The following is a 19,200-nucleotide window of genomic DNA, read 5'->3' on the forward strand; positions in this document are numbered from 1 at the left end:
CTCCTGTATGAAGTCCTGCATCGTACATCAAAGCAACTGATTGACATGATTAATGTGTAAATTCTATTTGGGTGGAGAAGATCATGAACTGAAAAAAAATATGCAAACGAGGACCTTATTTGCATCATTTTTTTTAGATATCGTTATCATATGCTATAAACTAAAGGTTAACATCATTTGGCGAAGGTATGAAGTCGTGGAACTCTTCCATAGCATGCAGTGAAACCATGGTAATAAATTACACACAACATCCCCGTAACAACTGTTATAAACAGCCCCCATCGTCCTTAGCTCACTACGGATTATTTTCCGGCTCATTTTTGTTTGTAGCCGCCGTTTCGAGCCAAAGCCGGAAGTGAAGACAAATACCGGAAGCGAAACAACCCTGCCCAGACCTGTTTGTAAAGCTAAAACAGAGAGCGGTGAAGGTAGAGGGAGTTTCACAGACAATCTGTTTAATAGCAGAAGTTAGACATGTTGCGGGTGTGTGAGAAGCTCCGTGAGTTGGACGAGAAGGGCAGGAGGTACGGACTAGACCGTGCGGAGACAGACTACCTCCGTGCCCTGGTGGACGCCATGGCCGACACGGACAGGCTGGCGGAAGTGGAGCTGCTCAAAACACTGGGCGACGTGAACGTGGAGAGGGGAAGACTCGGGAAGGACGTGGGGAAGTTCAACACGGCCTTGGCGCTTTATCTGGCTTCTATGGTGCGGTGTTACCATGAAGAACAGGCAGATGGTATAGAACACCGCTACCACTACACGGAGAGGCTTGTACAAGGGCTGTCGTCACAGGGTAAGGAATTCGAACAGCCAACAGAGGACAAGGGGACGACTACACCTGCAAAGGTAGCGGCAAAGTTCCAAGATCTGGACAAGAGACGGGCTACCGGTGGTAATACAGACTCTTTGCTGGTTGGATACGCACAGGTGATGGTAGAGGCGATAGTAAACGACAACAGCATGTTAGAAACAGAGGCGATCAAGAGTCTTGGTGACGTGTACCTGAAAAGAGGAACAGAAACTTGGGACAATAAAAACTTGACCAGAGCTACTGCTCTGTACAACAGGGCACTGGCGCGGTGTCACAACGTTCATGGAACAGTTGTCATTGTTCACCGCTTACTGCACACCGCAAAAATCAGGCATGGCATCACCACAACAAGAAACAAGGTGAGAGAACTATTTTACTACTGTATAAGTCCGCAATCGCGAGTGTACATATACTTCCGGGTTTCGATTCTAGTTTGTTTATCTAAGATTCCCATCATACATTTCGTGCCGCTGATGGCGTAAAGGCTTCTTGTGTCGCTTAAGGTCATGTGCATTTTTCCGCTAGAATGATACCAACTTCTTAAATTGATTTATAAACTCTATTGCTTAATTCTAATAACAAACGTATGGGCGGGGTTTGTTTTTTTGCTTTATCACATATTACAATAACAAATATATAAATGTACATGTACAGAACAAAACATGTACAGATAAAAACAAATTACAACCCCCTATACAACATTAGCCACAGAGAAACATTATAACAATGGGCAGACTTTGTACTAGATATTTGACGACAGAATAGAGCAAGACGCTGTGAAGATGTACATGTATTTAAGTCCATGGGTCGGTATGTGTACAGTTGGCTAGCTATATGGTCTCGGACCGGAGTTTCTTTCCGTATTCGTAGCAATTTGACACCCTCAGCCCGACGGGCTGTCATTTCTGTAATAAACGCAGGTTGGAATTTTCCACACTTCTGGTTGAAAGGGGTGCCGTGATGCTTATCAATACACTTGATTGATATTTTGTGCGCCCAATTTATTTAGGAGTGAATAAGGCCTAGAAAGGTACATTTTAAAGTAAGGGGTCCTTTTTTTCGTCATTTTTAACCATGGCTGCATGGAATTAGAAAAAAAAAACGAATTATCCCAGGGTAACGGCTTAGTACTCGAGGAAGCTCAGTACCTAACGTTTCCGAAATTTTTATTTAATTAAAATCGATGCGATACGTTCGCCGCTATATTCGCCAGTGGCCCAAACACACCCACAACGCATATAGAACGCACCATCCCGGGGATCATACGAAAAGGCCACATAACCATCCGCGCGGACTAATACCAGGAAGTCTTCACTGGACCACCAACAATACGCCACCTATAAAGTCTACAACTAACAGACTTTTCAGAAAATACAAAGATATGTACACAGATATTACGATATCGGGGGTATTGCGGCCAAAAAATACGAAACAACGTCACTTTTCCGTAGATTTACTGCGCACTTACTTAGTACTTAGTCTCTGGTCAGATTTAAACTCCGACCCGGAACCATATGATGAATACGGTCTATTTCAACGTAGTCTCAGTTTGTGTGGCCTTCTACGGGTCATTTAAGGTCAGTTACGTTTGACCTTTGGTTAAAGTTATCTGAAGTTTAGTTGACCACCTGTTAATCATACAGAAAACGTTACTACTTTCTATCTGTTCTCTCAGATTGCAACACGTACGCAAAAACAACAAGACGTGAGAGGACGGAAGGGCCACTTCTCTCCTTTCTCAGCTGCGCCCTCTAGCGACGGAACCACCAGTCAAGTTGACGACGACATGTTGGTGTTTCTGTGTTTCTTTGTCTGATGTAACAAGTGCTATTTCCAGTCAAAGTAACTCCTAAATAAATAGAAATATTTAAGGAGCATTGACTATTTTCTATATGATACGGCATAATATTAAACATGTTAAAATCAAGTTTTGGAAAAGGAACGCTAACGACCAATCAGCCAACGTGAGGAAATATGTCCTGAAATGTATTCCACGTGTCATTAAATCATATATAAGGTGTACTTCAGAATGATTGATACACTACTGATTTTGTACAGCACTTTGTCGCCTTTGTGAAGCACTATTGTTTCACAACAACGTTTGCTTTGTTGTTCAGCTCCTACCGCAGGTACATCCAGACGGCAGACCGTGACCTGGACAATGGAGACCTGGGCGCAGCAGAGCAGAACCTAGCAGCCGCCCTGAAGCTGGTTCACGGTCTGTGATACAGTATATTGTTTGTAGTTAATGCTTGAATATTCGAACATTTACGTATACCTTACCCACTTTGAACATAAGCATCATCCTTAAGTAACACCAATCAAACGGCAAAAATATAACTGTTCACGTCTGGTAAATTCTACTTTTTCGAACTTCATACCCACAGATCGCAGTAAACCCAACAAGGCTAAAGAAGCCGACTGTCTGTGCAGGTTGGGTGACGTCTACGTTGAGCGAGGTAAGCGGACAGGAGAAGGTAGGACATTCACACAGGCGGCAGCTCTGTATAACGCCTCCATGGCTCGGTCAGATGGAGACAAACAAAACATTATAAGAAAACTGCAAGAGACAGAAAGGCGGTTTCTTAGAAACACATGTAACCTAGACTGTGAACCGTGTCCGTATAGCAGCGCGTTAGATCACATAAAGGAACTCCACAACTTGCGCGCCCGTGCAAAATCTCAGCTCGAAGCAGTTCATCAGGAACACAACCCTTATCAGTATGATGAAGACGATCCCGTCGTGAGAGAGGTAGAGATCAAACGAGCTGAAGCAATCAAGAATTTGTTCAAGAACATCACAGCTGGAAGACGAGAGTTTATCCAAGTTCTGACAGATGAATGCATCGCCAAACTCGGACCTCCTCCCTGTAAGTACGCTTTCATCGGGATGGGGTCACAGGCCACAGAACTGGTGACGCCGTACTCCGACCTGGAGTTCGCCATTCTGATTGAGGAGGGGAAGGATGATGATGATACACGGAGGTACTTCCTAAATCTCACACACTACTTACATCTAAAAGTCATCAACCTTGGAGAAACCATCCTCCCAGCCATGGCCATCCCGTCACTCAACGACTTTCTCTCAGAAGACCCAGAGAAAGACTGGTTCTACGACTCCGTCACACCTCGTGGCTTCGCCTTCGACGGCTTCATGCCATGGGCTTCTAAGACTCCGCTTGGAAGAGACAGAACCAAAACGAAAGATCCCGTTAGTCTCATCCAGACTCCTGCCGAGTTGGCCAAGTATCAGAATATCAGAATTGCCCTGGCGGAAGGCTATCACCTGTCAGATATCCTCAGACGGGTGACCTACTTAACAGGAGACGAGTCTTTGGTAGACGAGTATACAAGCATTGTCAACGAAAGCGTAGACCGTTCCCCTGTTCTGTCACGGTTGTCAGCAATGCTAATACTGAAGGATAATATTGGACAAATAAAAAACGTTGAAGCAACGGACCAACTTCTGGATGTGAAGAAAGAAATCTATCGTTTCCCCAGCGTGGCCGTTGATGTGTTGAGTATTTGCTGTGGTATCACAATCCCCAGTGTGTGGGGAATGATAGAAGAGTTACACAAGACACAGCGGATAAGTGACGAAGATGCCCACCACTTGACTGTACTGATCAGCATCTCAGGGGAGCTACGGTTAAGAACATACATTGCCAACGGAGGACAGAAGGACAGACTGTCTCCTCTCATGGAGATGAAAACCCAACTGGACAAACAAGACGTAGATGACAACATCGTTGAGTCAGTTTTCCACATACCGGACTCTAAAATGTTGTTCAGGTACTACTATACAGCCATTCCATTAAAAACATGTATTATCAATACAGTTCAAATGGAAAGTCCAACGGAAATGATGTTCCCAACAGCCATATTCGATATCTCATCTCAAACCAGGGGTCGGATAACACAACAGCTGTTGCAATTAGACGCATCTGTACGTTACTTTGAGGCAGCACTGAAAGAGGCGGGTCGTGACGAGGAAAAGCAGTTTGAGATACTTTTTGCATTAGGCAGTGTCTCAGTCAGCCACGGTCAATATGAGAAAGCAATCAGGTACTTCGAACGGTCACTTTGCGCTAGAAATACTAACTATGCAGGCACCAAAAAACATTCTGTACTACCCTTGATACATGGAAACATTGCGGTATGTTGGAGTCACCTTGGTGATCAGAGAAAAGCTATCAGTTATCACGAACAGTCACTGAAGATGATGAAAGCTATCTTTGGTAAACCAACGCCACATCCCGACATTGCGTCATCACTAGACAACATTGGGACCTGTTGGGGTCACCTTGGTGATCAGAGAAAAGCTCTTAGGTATCACGAACAGTCACTGAAGATGAGGAAAGCTGTCTTTGGTGAAACAACGCCACATCCCGACATTGCTAAATCACTAAACAACATTGGGGCCTGTTCGAGTAACCTTGGTGATCAGAGGAATGCTCTCTCTTATCATGAACAGTCACTGAAGATGAGGAAAGCTATCTATGGCGAAACAACGCTACATCCTGAAATTGTGTCATCACTTAACAACATTGGGGCATGTTGGAGTAACCTTGGTGATAAGAGGAAAGCTATCGGCTATTACCTACAGTCTCTGAAGATGACGAAAGAAATCTATGGCGGAACAACGCCACATCCTGACATTGCTAACTCACTAAACAACATTGGGTCCTGTTGGAGTGACCTTGGCAATCGGAGAAAAGCTATCAGGTATCACGAACAGTCGCTGAAGATGAAGAAAGCTATCTATGGCGAAACAACGCCACACCCTGACATTGCTAAATCACTAAACAACATTGGGACCTGTTTGAGTTACCTTGGCGATAACAGGAAAGCCATCAATTATCACAAACAGTCACTGAGAATGAGGAAAACTATCTATGGCGAATCAACGCCACATCCTGACATTGCTAAATCACTAAACAACATTGGGAACTGTTGGAGTAACCTTGGCGATCAGAGAAAAGCTCTTAGGTATCACGAACAGTCGCTGCAGATGATGAAAGCTATCTATGGCGAAACAACGCCACATCCCGACATTGCTAAATCACTAAACAACATTGGGACCTGTTGGTGTGACCTTGGTGATCAGAGGAAATCTCTCTCTTATCATGAACAGTCGCTGCAGATGATGAAAGCTATCTATGGCGAAACAACGCCACATCCCGACATTGCCGGATCACTAAACAACATTGGGGCCTGTTGGCGTGCCCTTGGTTATAAGAGAAAAGCTATCAGTTATCACGAACAGTCACTGAAGATGTGGAAAGCTATCTATGGCGAAACAACGCCACATCCTGAAATTGCGTCATCACTAAACAACATTGGGGCCTGTTGGAGTAACATTGGTGATCAGAGAAAGGCTATCAGTTATTACGAGCAGTCACTGAAGATGTGGAAAGCTATCTATGGCGAAACAACGCCACATCCTGAAATTGCGTCATCACTAAACAACATTGGGGCCTGTTGGAGTGACCTTGGCGATCAGAGAAAAGCTATCAGGTATCACGAACAGTCGTTGAAGATGATGAAAGCTATCTATGGCGAAACAACGCCACATCCCGACATCGCTAAATCACTAAACAACATTGGGGACTGTTGGAGTAAACTTGGCGATCAGAGAAAGGCTATCAGTTATTGCGAGCTATCTCTGAAGATAATGAAAGCTATCTATGGCGAAACAACGCCACATCCTGACATTGCTTCATCATTAAATAACATTGGATTATGTTGGCACAGACTTGGTGATCACAGTAAAGCCCTGCGGTATTACGAACAAACTTTGAATATGATAAAAGTTATCTATGGCACGTCACATCCCAACTTTGCAAAAGTAATGAACAACATTAGATCATGTAAAAGTGCCATCTGCGAGTAGAGTAAAGCTGTCATTAGTTATCCCAAATCGTCTCTCAGGACTAACTAACTATGGAGACTCTAATGCACATCGCCCATCTATCTGCCATATCATGTTATTATATAGCTATCTTGGTGACAAATTGCTTGTATGGCAGCTTCTATTACATAATAAAGGGAATTAATGTACTTTGCAAGACTATGTATTGCGTAGGGAGACTATATATATATATATATGTGTGTGTGTGTAGTCATTGGTGGAAATTCATGCATTGATTGTAAGTTTGCAGCCAATTCGTCAATTTTGTTATCTCCTATATCTAAAATCACGAATTGCCACATATCTATGCTGTTACAATGAATAAAAGAAACAGTCATATCTGGCTTCCGAGTGAGCTGAACGCACTGAGTGAGTGAGTTAGTTAGTAAGTGAGTGAGTGAATGAGAAGAGATGAAAGTGAGTGGGTGAGTGAGTGAGTGAGTGAATGAGAAGAGATGAAAGTGATTGATTGATTGATTGATTGATTGATTGATTGATTGATTGAGTGATTGAGTGAGTCATTGGGTGAGAGAGTGATTGAGTGATTGAGTGAGAGATTGCGTGAGTGAGTGAGTGAGTGAGTGAGTGATTGAGTGAGTGAGTGAGTGAGTGAGTGAGTGAGTGATGGCAGTTAACTCTGTGACCAGTTCTCTGAATAGGAGTTGTAGATGTCGAAACATGTGGATTATCGCCAGGAGATGCTCTAAGTTAAACGTATATATGGTCTGCATATTTGTGGGGTGGTGGGTGGCAATATTTACCCTAACGTCAGGAAGACAAGTACACAAAATGTGGCCATTTCGCAAAGGTGCATGTTCCTCCCACCAAATGCTGGAAATTGAAATAGGTGAAAAATACGGTTTCCAGATAAGGATTAGTTTTAATGGATGGATCTTATAATAACACTGTTTCCTGTGACATGGCCTTGTGTTTCCAGAGTATCTTCACCCAGAGTGAACACGTTTCTTAAAACCCTTGTCCTGCTGGCATTCCTGGCACAACATTTTTCAATAATTACATGTCTTAATTAGATCATAGACCCTGACTTGTTTTCTCTGCAGTGGCATAGTTACATCCGTATTCGTAGCATTTCGCTGCTGTGTGATGCGTTGCACGAGAAATACGCCCAAATCGTACCTATACAGGGTGCTATATAGATGGTACTGTATGTGCAGAACAACAATTTTTGTGCTCCACAAGACAAGGGCTAAGCTTTGCAACATAAGGCTTTCTTTTAAACTACTGAGCACAAGTCTGCATAGGTAAAGCACAGAGGTTACTAACCTGATGGGGGGGGGTCATTCTTCAAGTACTTTCTACTTCGCGAATAATACGCAAGAATGTGAAACAACTTTTTCAGTAGTAATCTTCCAGAGGCCTGATACAATTTTTGACGACACGTTTGCCTTTTACTTAACGATCAAATGCAAAAGCGTGTAAAACAAAAGTGAAGGTTTTCCCTTCTCTACAACATCCTTACAGGTTTTACAGCACAACTAACGTTAGACAAACTGTAGAGCATACGTCTCAATGTGTGTTTAATGTCACTAAGGGCAGGTCAAATACGTGATGTATGGTTGTTGTACGATCGCAAATCGAAGTAATTCTTGAGATAATTGTGCGCGTTTTCTGAAAAGCTGTCTCGTTATAAAAAGATTCGCCTTACATCCTTGTCTGCAGTTTTATGTGCCACAGCTTGCCCGAAAATTATGCAGTATCAAAATTGAGCGACGAACTACGGCAAATGTGACCGCACAAACTTTGTCTAAAATGGGCCCGCGAGGACAAAACGACATTATAGAATATAGCCACTGAAGGTCTGATAATCTCCAAGCAGATGTCTGGCGTCAAAAGCATTACGGTTAGAACTGGTCATCTAGACAGCGGTTGAGAACTAGACAGTGGTTGAGAACTCTCTAGATGGCCAGTTCTAACCGTAACGCTTTTGCCGCCAAGCATCTGCTTGAAGATCAAACAGGGTCTGCAGAATTAATAATTTGACCATGCCGCCAGCCCACAAACATGGTATATATTTTGAAATCAGCATTTTACCCTCTACGTCTGATGTCCGAAATGAAATGTGACACTGGCAAGTGGCATATGGTCAATACGATGAAAAGAGGAAGGGCAATTGTGTATAAATATAGGAGTCATTAAGGCATATTATTTGTTGAACTATGACATGTATTGTACATTTTTGCCACACTGGGCTAAGTACAGCTGCAGGTCACAACAAAGCCAGATGAACAAATACAAAACTATGTATCACTGGATGAATTTTAACTTCTCCTAGCTTTTCAGTTATGGTAGATATAAAAGAACAGATATATTTTTCGATAGAATGTTGGTCTAGTTGCATTAGGAATATGTATTTTTCTACAGTGCATGTAAATCGTCAGGTTATTTATCCCATTTTTTAGTACTGAAAATTACTGTCTTTAAAAATATGTGCTACTTTTACATGAGATAGCTCTTGGTAGAAAATTCTATCCATTGATTCACTATGTATGTAGAGAGATAGTGAATCTCATTCATTCTGCTGAATAGGATAGTACAGGTGCTATATGTACATGCTATGACATTAATTCACCACATAAATATAAAAATAAAATACGCTTATCCCCATAATACCGATTAGCACTTTGTTACGGACAAAGTAAAGATTATTCCTCCTAATTATGCAAATAGGATCCTCATTTGCATGAATCATATCAGATCATATTCTGCACCAAAAGACAGCCTTATCTTACAAAGAAAGCTATTCTACCATTTCCTCATGAATTATGTAAATGGGCTCCTTATTTGAATAAGTTATATTTAATTTAATGATGTCCACCTTCACTTAACTTTCAAATACCCCAAGTATGAAATTCCAGGCAGTTACCATCATGGAATAATAACATTTTCTCACTTATTATACAAATTAAGTGTTGATTTACATAATCAATATCTGCCTTTGTTTCCCGCGTTCTCAATTACATATGCCACAAGCTTGAATAGTCCTATAATGTAATGCAGCTGATTTATAGAATTTCCTCATAAATTATGCAAATTACATCCAGATTTGCCTTATTGTCACATAATTATATCAAGCATCACCTAAGCTACCTACATAACAAAAACCACGACGATCCGTTCACCGGTTTTGAGTTATCCTCTTTTGAATATCTTAAAAGAAACGCCTCTGCAGTTCCTGAGCAAGCCGCCAGGGGCCAAACCTACGTCACTTCTTCCCCAGCACAGGAGCTACCTACCACTCAAATGTCGTGCCCCTAGCACGTCCAGATCATGAGATATCAAAACCGGAAGTTCCGCTGCAGTACCACAACAAGCTGCCAGGGGGCCCAAAATCTAATAATTTTGAGGTCTCATCAAGACCTACCTTCCTACCAAGTATGAAGACAAGCCTTCTCGAGTTATCGTGTTTACAGACCCACAGACACACACACACACATACACGAACGCCTCTGATATCATGACCTTCTTGGCGAAGGTAAATACCTCTCTCCAAAATTGAATCCTCCACACACCGAATTACCCCCCCCCCTCCGAGAAAACGTCTAAATCACACCCAACTAATAAAAAACAATCCCTTCAATCTCTCCACAAATATACCCCATCTACAAAAAGGAACCCCCCAAAAATAATCCCCCTCAAAGTTAGTAATGAGAAAATTGTGTAAATCCGCTCTTCTTTATGATCCTGTATAAACCCCTGCATCGTACAGTACATCAAAGCAACTGATTGACATCATTAATGAGGAAATTCTATTTGGGTGGAGAAGATCATGAACTGAAAAAAATATGCAAACGAGGACCTTATTTGCATCATTTTTACCTTCGCCAAGAAGGTTATGTTTTCAGTAGCGTTTGTCTGTGTGTGTGTGGGTGTGTTTGTGTGTGTGTGGTTTAGCAAGATAACTCGAGAAGCAGTGGATGGATTGGAATGAAACTTGGTAGGTGGGTAGGACTTCATGAGACCTAGAAATGATTAGATTTTGGGCCCCCTGGCGGCTTTCCTAGGTACTGCAGCTGAACTTCCGGTTTTGATATCTCATGTTCTGGACATGCTAGGGTCACGAATGTTGGTTGGTAGATAGCTCTTGGGGTAGGGAAGAAGTGACATGAGTTTGGGTCCCCTAGCGCCTTGTTCTGGAACTGCAGGAGCATTTGTTAGAAAAAAATTTGAAGGACGATAACTCAAGAACCGGTTGACGTATTGTCGTGATTTTTGGTATGTAGGTAGTTGAAGTGATGCTTGACTTAATCAGATGGCAATTATGCAAATCAGGAGCTAATTTGCATAATTAATGAGGAAATTCTATAAATCTGATTTGTTCGATAATAGAACTATGAAACAGTTGTGACATCTACTTGAGAACGAGAAAAACATCTGAGGATATAGATTATGTAAATGAGGACCTAATTTGCATAATTAATGGCAAATTCTTATAATTCCATAGTTGTAACTGCTGCACCCCGAATTTCATACTTGCCACATTTGGAGGTTAAGTGAAGGTGAACATTAATAAACATAATTTATTCAAATCATGACCTCATTTGCATAATTTATGAGGAAGTGCTATAATAGCCTTTTTGTTATGATAAGGCTGTCATTGGGTGGAGAATATGATCAACTGATATAATCCATGCAAATGAGGCTCTTATTTACAAAATCAATTATTAAAATTGTAGAATTCGTCACCCGCAAGGGTTAACATCTTTTGGCGAAGGTATGAGATCGTGGAACTCTTGTTTAAAGATATCGTTATCATATGCTATAAACTAAAGGTTAACATCATTTGGCAAAGGTATGGAGTCGTGGAACTCTTCCATAGCATGCAGTGAAACCATGGTAATAAATTACACACAACATCCCCGTAACAACTGTTATAAACATCCCCCATCGTCCTTATTTCGCTACGGATTATTTTCCGGCTCATTTTTGTTTGTAGCCGCCGTTTCGAGCCAAAGCCGGAAGTGACCACAAATACCGGAAGCGAAACAACCCTGCCCAGACCTGTTTGTAAAGCTAAAACAGAGAGCGGTGAAGGTAGAGGGAGTTTCACAGACAATCTGTTTAATAGCAGAAGTTAGACATGTTGCGGGTGTGTGAGAAGCTCCGTGAGTTGGACGAGAAGGGCAGGAGGTACGGACTAGCCCGTGCTGAGACAGACTACCTCCGTGCCCTGGTGGACGCCATGGCCGACACGGACAGGCTGGCGGAAGTGGAGCTGCTCAAAACACTGGGCGACGTGAACGTGGAGAGGGGAAGACTCGGGAAGGACGTGGGGAAGTTCAACACGGCCTTGGCGCTTTATCTGGCTGCTATGGTGCGGTGTTACCATGAAGAACAGGCAGATGGTATAGAACACCGATACCACTACACGGAGAGGCTTTTACAATGGCTGTCGTCACAGGGTAAGGAATTCGAACAGCCAACAGAGGACAAGGGGACGACTACGCCTGCAAAGGTAGCGGAAAAGTTCCAAGATCTGGACAAGAGACGGGCTACCGGTGGTAATACAGACTCTTTGCTGGTTGGATACGCACAGGTGATGGTAGAGGCGATAGTAAAAGACAACGACATGTTAGAAACAGAAGCGATCAAGAGTCTGGGTGACGTGTACCTGAAAAGAGGAACAGAAACTGGGGACACTAGAAACTTGACCAGAGCTACTGCTCTGTACAACAGGGCACTGGCGCGGTGTCACAACGTTCATGGAACAGTTGTCATTGTCCACCGCTTACTGCACACCGCAAAAATCAGGCATGACATCACCACAACAAGAAACAAGGTGAGCGAACTATTTTACTCGCGGTATTCTACTGTACATATACTTCCGGGTTTCGATTCAAGTTTGTTTATCTAAGATTCCCATCATACATTTCGTGCCGCTGATGGCGTAAAGGCTTCTTGTGTCGCTCAAAGTCATGGGCATTTTTCCGCCAGAATAATACCAACTTCTTAAATTGATTTATTAACTCTATTGCTTAATTCTAATAACAAACGTATGGGCGGGGTTTGTTTTTTTGCTTTATCACATATTACAATAACAAATATATAAATGTACATGTACAGAACAAAACATGTACAGATAAAAACAAATTGCATCCCTATACAACATTAGCCACAGAGAAACATTATAACAATGGGCAGACTTTGTACTAGATATTTGACGACAGAATAGAGCAAGACGCTGTGAAGATGTACATGTATTTAAGTCCATGGGTCGGTATGTGTACAGTTGGCTAGCTATATGGTCTCGGACCGGAGTTTTTTTCCGTAATCGTAGCAATTTGACACCCTCAGGCCGACGGGCTGTCATTTCTGTAATAAACGCAGGTCGGAATTTTTCACTCTTCTGTTTGAAAGGGGTGCCGTGATGCTTATCAATACACTTGATTGATATTTTGTGCTCCCAATTTATTTAGGAGTGAATAAGGCTTAAGGTACATTTTTAAGTAAGGGGTCCTTTTCTCTTTTTTTTCGTCATTTTTAACCATGGCTGCATGGAAAAAACGAATTTTCCCAAGGTAATGGCTTAGTACTCGACGAAGCTCAGTACCTGATGTTTCCGAAATTTTAATTTAATTAAAATCGATGCGATACGTTTACCGCTATCTTTTATGGCCCAACCACACCCACAACGCATATAGAACGCACCATCCCGGCGAAAAGGCCACATAACCATCCGCGCGGACTAATACCAGGAAGTCTTCGCTGGACTACCAACAATACGGTACCTATAAAGGCTACAACTCACTGGCTTTTCAGGAAATACAAAGATATGTACACAGATATTACGATATCAGGGATATCGCGGCCAAAAATACGAAACAAAGTGACTTTTCCGGCGATTTACTGCGCACTTACTTAGTACTTAGACTCTGGTCAGATTTAAACTCCGACCCGGAACCATATGATGAATACGGTCTATTTCAACGTAGTCTCAGTTTGTGTGGCCTTCCACGGGTCATTTAAGGTCAGTTACCTTTGACCTTTGGTTAAAGCTATCTGAAGTTTAGTTGACCACCTGTTAATCATACAGAAAACTTTACTACTTTCTATCTGTTCTCTCAGATTGCAACACGTACCCAAAAACAACAAGACGTGAGAGGACGGAAGGACCACTTCTCTCCCTTCTCAGCTGCGCCCTCTAGCGACGGAACCACCAGTCAAGTTGACAACGACATGTTGGTGTTTCTGTGTTTCTTTGTCTGATGTAACCAGTGCTATTTCCAGTCAAAGTAACTCTTAAATAAATAGAAATATTTAAAGACCATTGACTATTTTCTACATAATAGGGCATAATATTAAACATGTTAAAATCAAGTTTTGGAATGCTAACGATCAATCAGCCAACGTGAGGAAAGATGTCCTGAAATGTACGACCACGTGTCATTAAATCTTACTGTGTGTAACAGAAGTATAAGGTGTACTTTAGAATGAATGATATACTACTGATTTTGTACGACACTTTGGAGTACAGTTGTCGCCTTTGTGAAGCACTATTGTTTCACAACAACGTTTGTTTCGTTGTTCAGATCCTACCGCAGGTACCTCCAGACGGCAGACCGTGACTTGGACTATGGAGACCTGGACGCAGCAGAACAGAACCTAGCAGCCGCCCTGAAGCTGGTTCACGGTCTGTGATACAGTATACTGTTTGTAGTTAATGCTTGAATATTTGAACATTTAAGTATACCTTGCCCACTTTGACCATAAGCATCATCCTTAAGTAACACCAATCAAACGGAAAAAAATATAAATCCCGTCTGGTAAATTCTACTTTTTCAAACTTCATACCCACAGATCGCAGTAAACCCAACAAGGCTAAAGAAGCCGACTGTCTGTGCAGGTTGGGTGACGTCTACGTCGAGCGAGGTAAGCGGACAGGAGAAGGTAGGAAATTCACACAGGCGGCAGCACTGTATAACGCCTCCATGGCTCGGTCAGATGGAGACAAACAAAACATGGTAAGAAAACTGCAAGAGACAGAAAGACGGTTTCTTAGAAACACATGTAACCTAGACTGTGAACCGTGTCCGTATAACAGTGCGTTAGATCACATAAAGGAACTCGACAACTCGCGCGCCCATGCAAAATCTCAGCTCGAAGCAGTTCATCAGGAACACAACCCTTATCAGTATGATGAAGACGATCCCGTCGTGAGAGAGGTAGAGATCAAACGAGCTGAAGCAATCAAGAATTTGTTCAAGAGCATCACAGCTGGAAGACGAGAGTTTATCCAAGTACTGACAGATGAATGCATCGCCAAACTCGGACCTCCTCCCTGTAAGTACGCTTTCATCGGGATGGGGTCACAGGCCACAGAACTGGTGACGCCGTACTCCGACCTGGAGTTCGCCATTCTGATTGAGGAGGGGAAGGGTGATGATGATACACGGAGGTACTTCCTAAATCTCACACACTACTTACATCTAAAAGTCATCAACCTTGGAGAAACCATCCTCCCAGCCATGGCCATCCCGTCACTCAACGACTTTCTCTCAGAAGACCCAGAGAAAGACTGGTTCTACGACTCTGTCACACCTCGTGGCTTCGCCTTTGACGGCTTCATGCCATGGGCTTCTAAGACTCCGTTTGGAAGAGACAGAACCAAAACGAAAGATCCCGTTAGTCTCATCCAGACTCCTGCCGAGTTGGCCAAGTATCAGAATATCAGAATTGCCCTGGCGGAAGGCTATCACCTGTCAGACATCCTCAGAAGGGTGACCTACTTAACAGGAGACGAGTCTTTGGTAGACGAGTATACAAGCATTGTCAACAAAAGCGTAGACCATTCCCCTGTTCTGTCACGGTTGTCAGCAATGCTAATACTGAAGGATACCATTCGGGAAATAAAAAATGTTAAACCAACGGACCAACTTCTGGATGTGAAGAAAGAAATCTACCGTTTTCCCAGCGTGGCCGTTGATGTGTTGAGTATTTGCTGTGGTATCACAATCCCCAGTGTGTGGGGAATGATAGAAGAGTTACACAAGACACAGCGGATAAGAGACGAAGATGCCCACCACTTGACTGTACTGATCAGCATCTCAGCGGAGCTACGGTTAAGAACGTACATTGCCAACGAAGGACAAAAGGACAGACTGTCTCCTCTCATGGAGATGAAAACCCAACTGGACAAACAAGACGTAGATGACACCATCGTTGATTCAGTTTTCCACATACCGGACTCTAAAATGTTGTTCAGGTACTACTATACTGCCATTCCATTAAAAAGATGTATTATCGATACAGTTCAAAAGGAAAATCAAACCACAAAGATATTCCCATCAGCCATCTTTGACACGTCATCTCAAACCAGGGGTGGAATAACGAAACAACTGCTGCAATTTGACGCATCCGTACGTTACTTTGAGGCAGCACTGAAAGAGGCGGGCGGCGACGAGAAAAAGAAGTTAGAAATACTTCTTGAATTAGGAAATGTTTCGCAAATGCGGGGTGACTATAAAGATGCGATCAGTTACTACAAACGGGCACTTAGCTCTGAAAATACTATTTATGCAGATACAAAAACGCGTCCCGTTCTTTCCTCGCTATTTGGAAACATTGGGAAATATTGGAGTCACATTGGTAATCAGAGAAAGGCTATCAGTTATTTCGAACAGTCCATGAAGATGATAAAGGCTATCTTTGGAGAATCAACGCCACATCCTGACATTGCTTCATTACTAAACAACATCGGGTTCTGCTGGAGTGCCCTTGGCGATAAGAGGAAAGCTATCAATTATTACAAACAGTCACTGAAGATGAGAAAAGCTATCTATGGCGAAACAACGCCACATCCTGACATTGCTAAATCACTAAACAACATTGGGACGTGTTGGAGAGACCTTGGTGATCAGAGAAAAGCTATTAGTTATTACGAACAGTCGCTCAAGATGATGAAAGCTATCTATGGCGAAACAACGCCACATCCTGACATTGCTGTATCACTAAACAACATTGGGAAATGTTGGAGTGACCTTGGCGATCAGAGGAAAGCTATCAGTTATTACGAACAGTCACTGAAGATGAGGAAAGCTTTCTATGGCGAAACAACGCCACATCCTGACATTGCGTCATCACTAAACAACATTGGGGCCTGTTGGCATGACCTTGGCGATCAGAGGAAAGCTATCAGTTATCACGAGCAGTCGCTCAAGATGAGAAAAGCTGTCTTTGGTGAAACAACGCCACATTCCGACATTGCTGGATCACTAAACAACATTGGGAACTGTTGGCGTGACCTTGGCGATCAGAGAAAAGCTATCAGTTATTACGTACAGTCACTAAAGATGACGAAAGAAATCTATGGCGGAACAACGCCACATCCTGACATTGCTGGATCACTAAACAACATTGGGACCTGTTGGCGTGAGCTTGGTGATCAGAGAAAAGCTATCAGTTATTACGTACAGTCACTAAAGATGACGAAAGAAATCTATGGCGAAACAACGCCACATTCCGACATTGCTGGATCACTAAACAACATTGGGACCTGTTGGCGTGAGCTTGGTGATCAGAGAAAAGCTATCAGTTATCACAAACAGTCGCTGAAGATGATGAAAGCTATCTATGGCGAAACAACGCCACATTCCGACATTGCTGGATCACTAAACAACATTGGGACCTGTTGGAGTGACCTTGGTGATCAGAGGAAAGCTATCAGTTATCATGAACAGTCACTGAAGATGATGAAAGCTATCTATGGCGAAACAACAGAACATTCTGACATTGCTTCATCATTAAATAACATTGGATTATGTTGGCACAGACTTGGTGATCACAGGAAAGCCCTGCGGTATTACGAACAGAGTTTGAATATGATAATAGTTATGTATGGCACGTCACATCCCAACTTTGCAAAAGTAATGCACAACATTAGATCATGTAAAAGTGCCATCTGCGAGTAGAGTAAAGTCGTTATTAGTTATCGACAATCGTCTCTCATGACTAGCTAACTATGGAGACACTACTGCACATCGCCAATCTATCTGCCATATCATGTCATTACATGGCTATCTTGGTCACACATTGCTTGTATGGCTCCTTCTTTTAAATAATAAGGGAAATTAATGTACTTTGCAAGACTATGTATTGCGTAGGGAGACTATATATATATATATATATATATATATATATATATATATATATATACATACGTGTAGTCAATGGTGGAATTTCATGCATTCATTGTAAGTTTGCAGCCAATTCGTCAATTTTGTTATCTCCTATATCTAAAATCACATATCTATGCTGTTACAAGGAATAAAGGAAACAGTCATATTTGGCTTCCGAGTGAGCTGAACGCAGTGAGTGAGTGAATGAATGAAAAGAGATGAAAGTGATTGAGTGAGTGAGTGGGTGATTGAGTGAGTGAGTAAGTTCATGAGTGAGTGAGTGAGTGAGTGAGTGAGTGATGGCAGTTAACTCGGTGACCAATTCTCTGAATAGGAGTTGTAGATGTCGAAAGATGTGGATTATCGTCAGAGCGATGGTAGTAAATGAACTGCTCTAAGTTGAACGTATATATGGTCTGCATGTTTGTGGGGTGGTGGGTGGTTTGTCGACAACATTAACCCTAACTTCAGGAAGGCAAGTACACAAAATGTGGCCATTTCACAAAGGTGCATGATCCTCCCACCAAATGCTGGAAATTGAAATAGGTGAAAAATACGGTTTCCAGATAAGAATTATTTTAATGGCTGGATCTTATAATAATAACACTGTTTCCTGTGACATGGCCTTGTGTTTCCAGAGTATCTTCATCCAGAGTGAACACGTTTCTTAAAACCCTTGTCCTGCTGGCATCCCTGGCACAACATTTTTCAATAATTTCATGTCTTAATTAGACCCTGAATTTTTTTGCCCTGCAGTTGCATAGTTACTTCCGCATTCGTTGCGTTTCGCGGCGGTGTGATGCGTTGCACGAGAAATACGCCCAAATCGTACCTATACAGGGTGCTATATAGATGGTACTGTATGTGCAGAACAACAATTGTTGTGCTCCGCAAGACAAGGGCTAAGCTAAGCAACATAAGGCTTTCTTTTAAACTACTGAGCACAAGTCTGCAAAGGTAAGCACAGAGGTTACTAACCTGATGGGGGGGGGGGGGTCATTCTTCCAGTACTTTCTACTTCGTGAATAATACGCAAGAATGTGAGACAACTTTATCAATAGTAATCTTCCAGAGGCCTGATACAACTTTTGACGTCACGTCTGCCTTTTACTTAACGAACAAATGGAAAAGCGTGTAAAACAAAAGTGAAGGTTTTCCCTTCTCTACAACATCCTTACAGGTTTTACAGTACAACGTTAGACAAACTGTAGAGCATATATTCAAGATTCAAGATATATACGTCGCAATGTGTGTTTAATGTCACTAAGGGCAGGTAAAACATGCAAATACGTGATGTATGGTTGTTGTGCGATCGAAAATTGAAGTAATTCTTGAGATAATTG

General features: G+C 42.4%; 1 protein-coding gene across 1 annotated transcript; it reads left to right on the forward strand.

Moving 5' to 3' along the window:
* The first annotated feature begins 381 nt into the window (after positions 1 to 381).
* Positions 382 to 17,503, forward strand: LOC109485150. The gene is made up of 11 exons (XM_019788582.1): positions 382 to 1,173; positions 2,490 to 2,602; positions 2,932 to 3,036; positions 3,209 to 4,760; positions 4,998 to 6,240; positions 8,606 to 8,611; positions 11,822 to 12,522; positions 13,809 to 13,925; positions 14,235 to 14,373; positions 14,541 to 16,982; positions 17,368 to 17,503. The coding sequence occupies exons 1-11, from the start codon at positions 475 to 477 to the stop codon at positions 17,424 to 17,426; spliced, it is 7,176 nt and encodes a 2,391-aa protein (XP_019644141.1). The 5' UTR covers positions 382 to 474; the 3' UTR covers positions 17,427 to 17,503.
* Positions 17,504 to 19,200: the final 1,697 nt, after the last annotated feature.

The sequence above is a fragment of the Branchiostoma belcheri genome, unplaced genomic scaffold (genome assembly GCF_001625305.1).
Source record: "Branchiostoma belcheri isolate BF01 breed outbred unplaced genomic scaffold, Haploidv18h27 scaffold73, whole genome shotgun sequence".
NCBI lineage: Eukaryota > Metazoa > Chordata > Leptocardii > Amphioxiformes > Branchiostomatidae > Branchiostoma > Branchiostoma belcheri.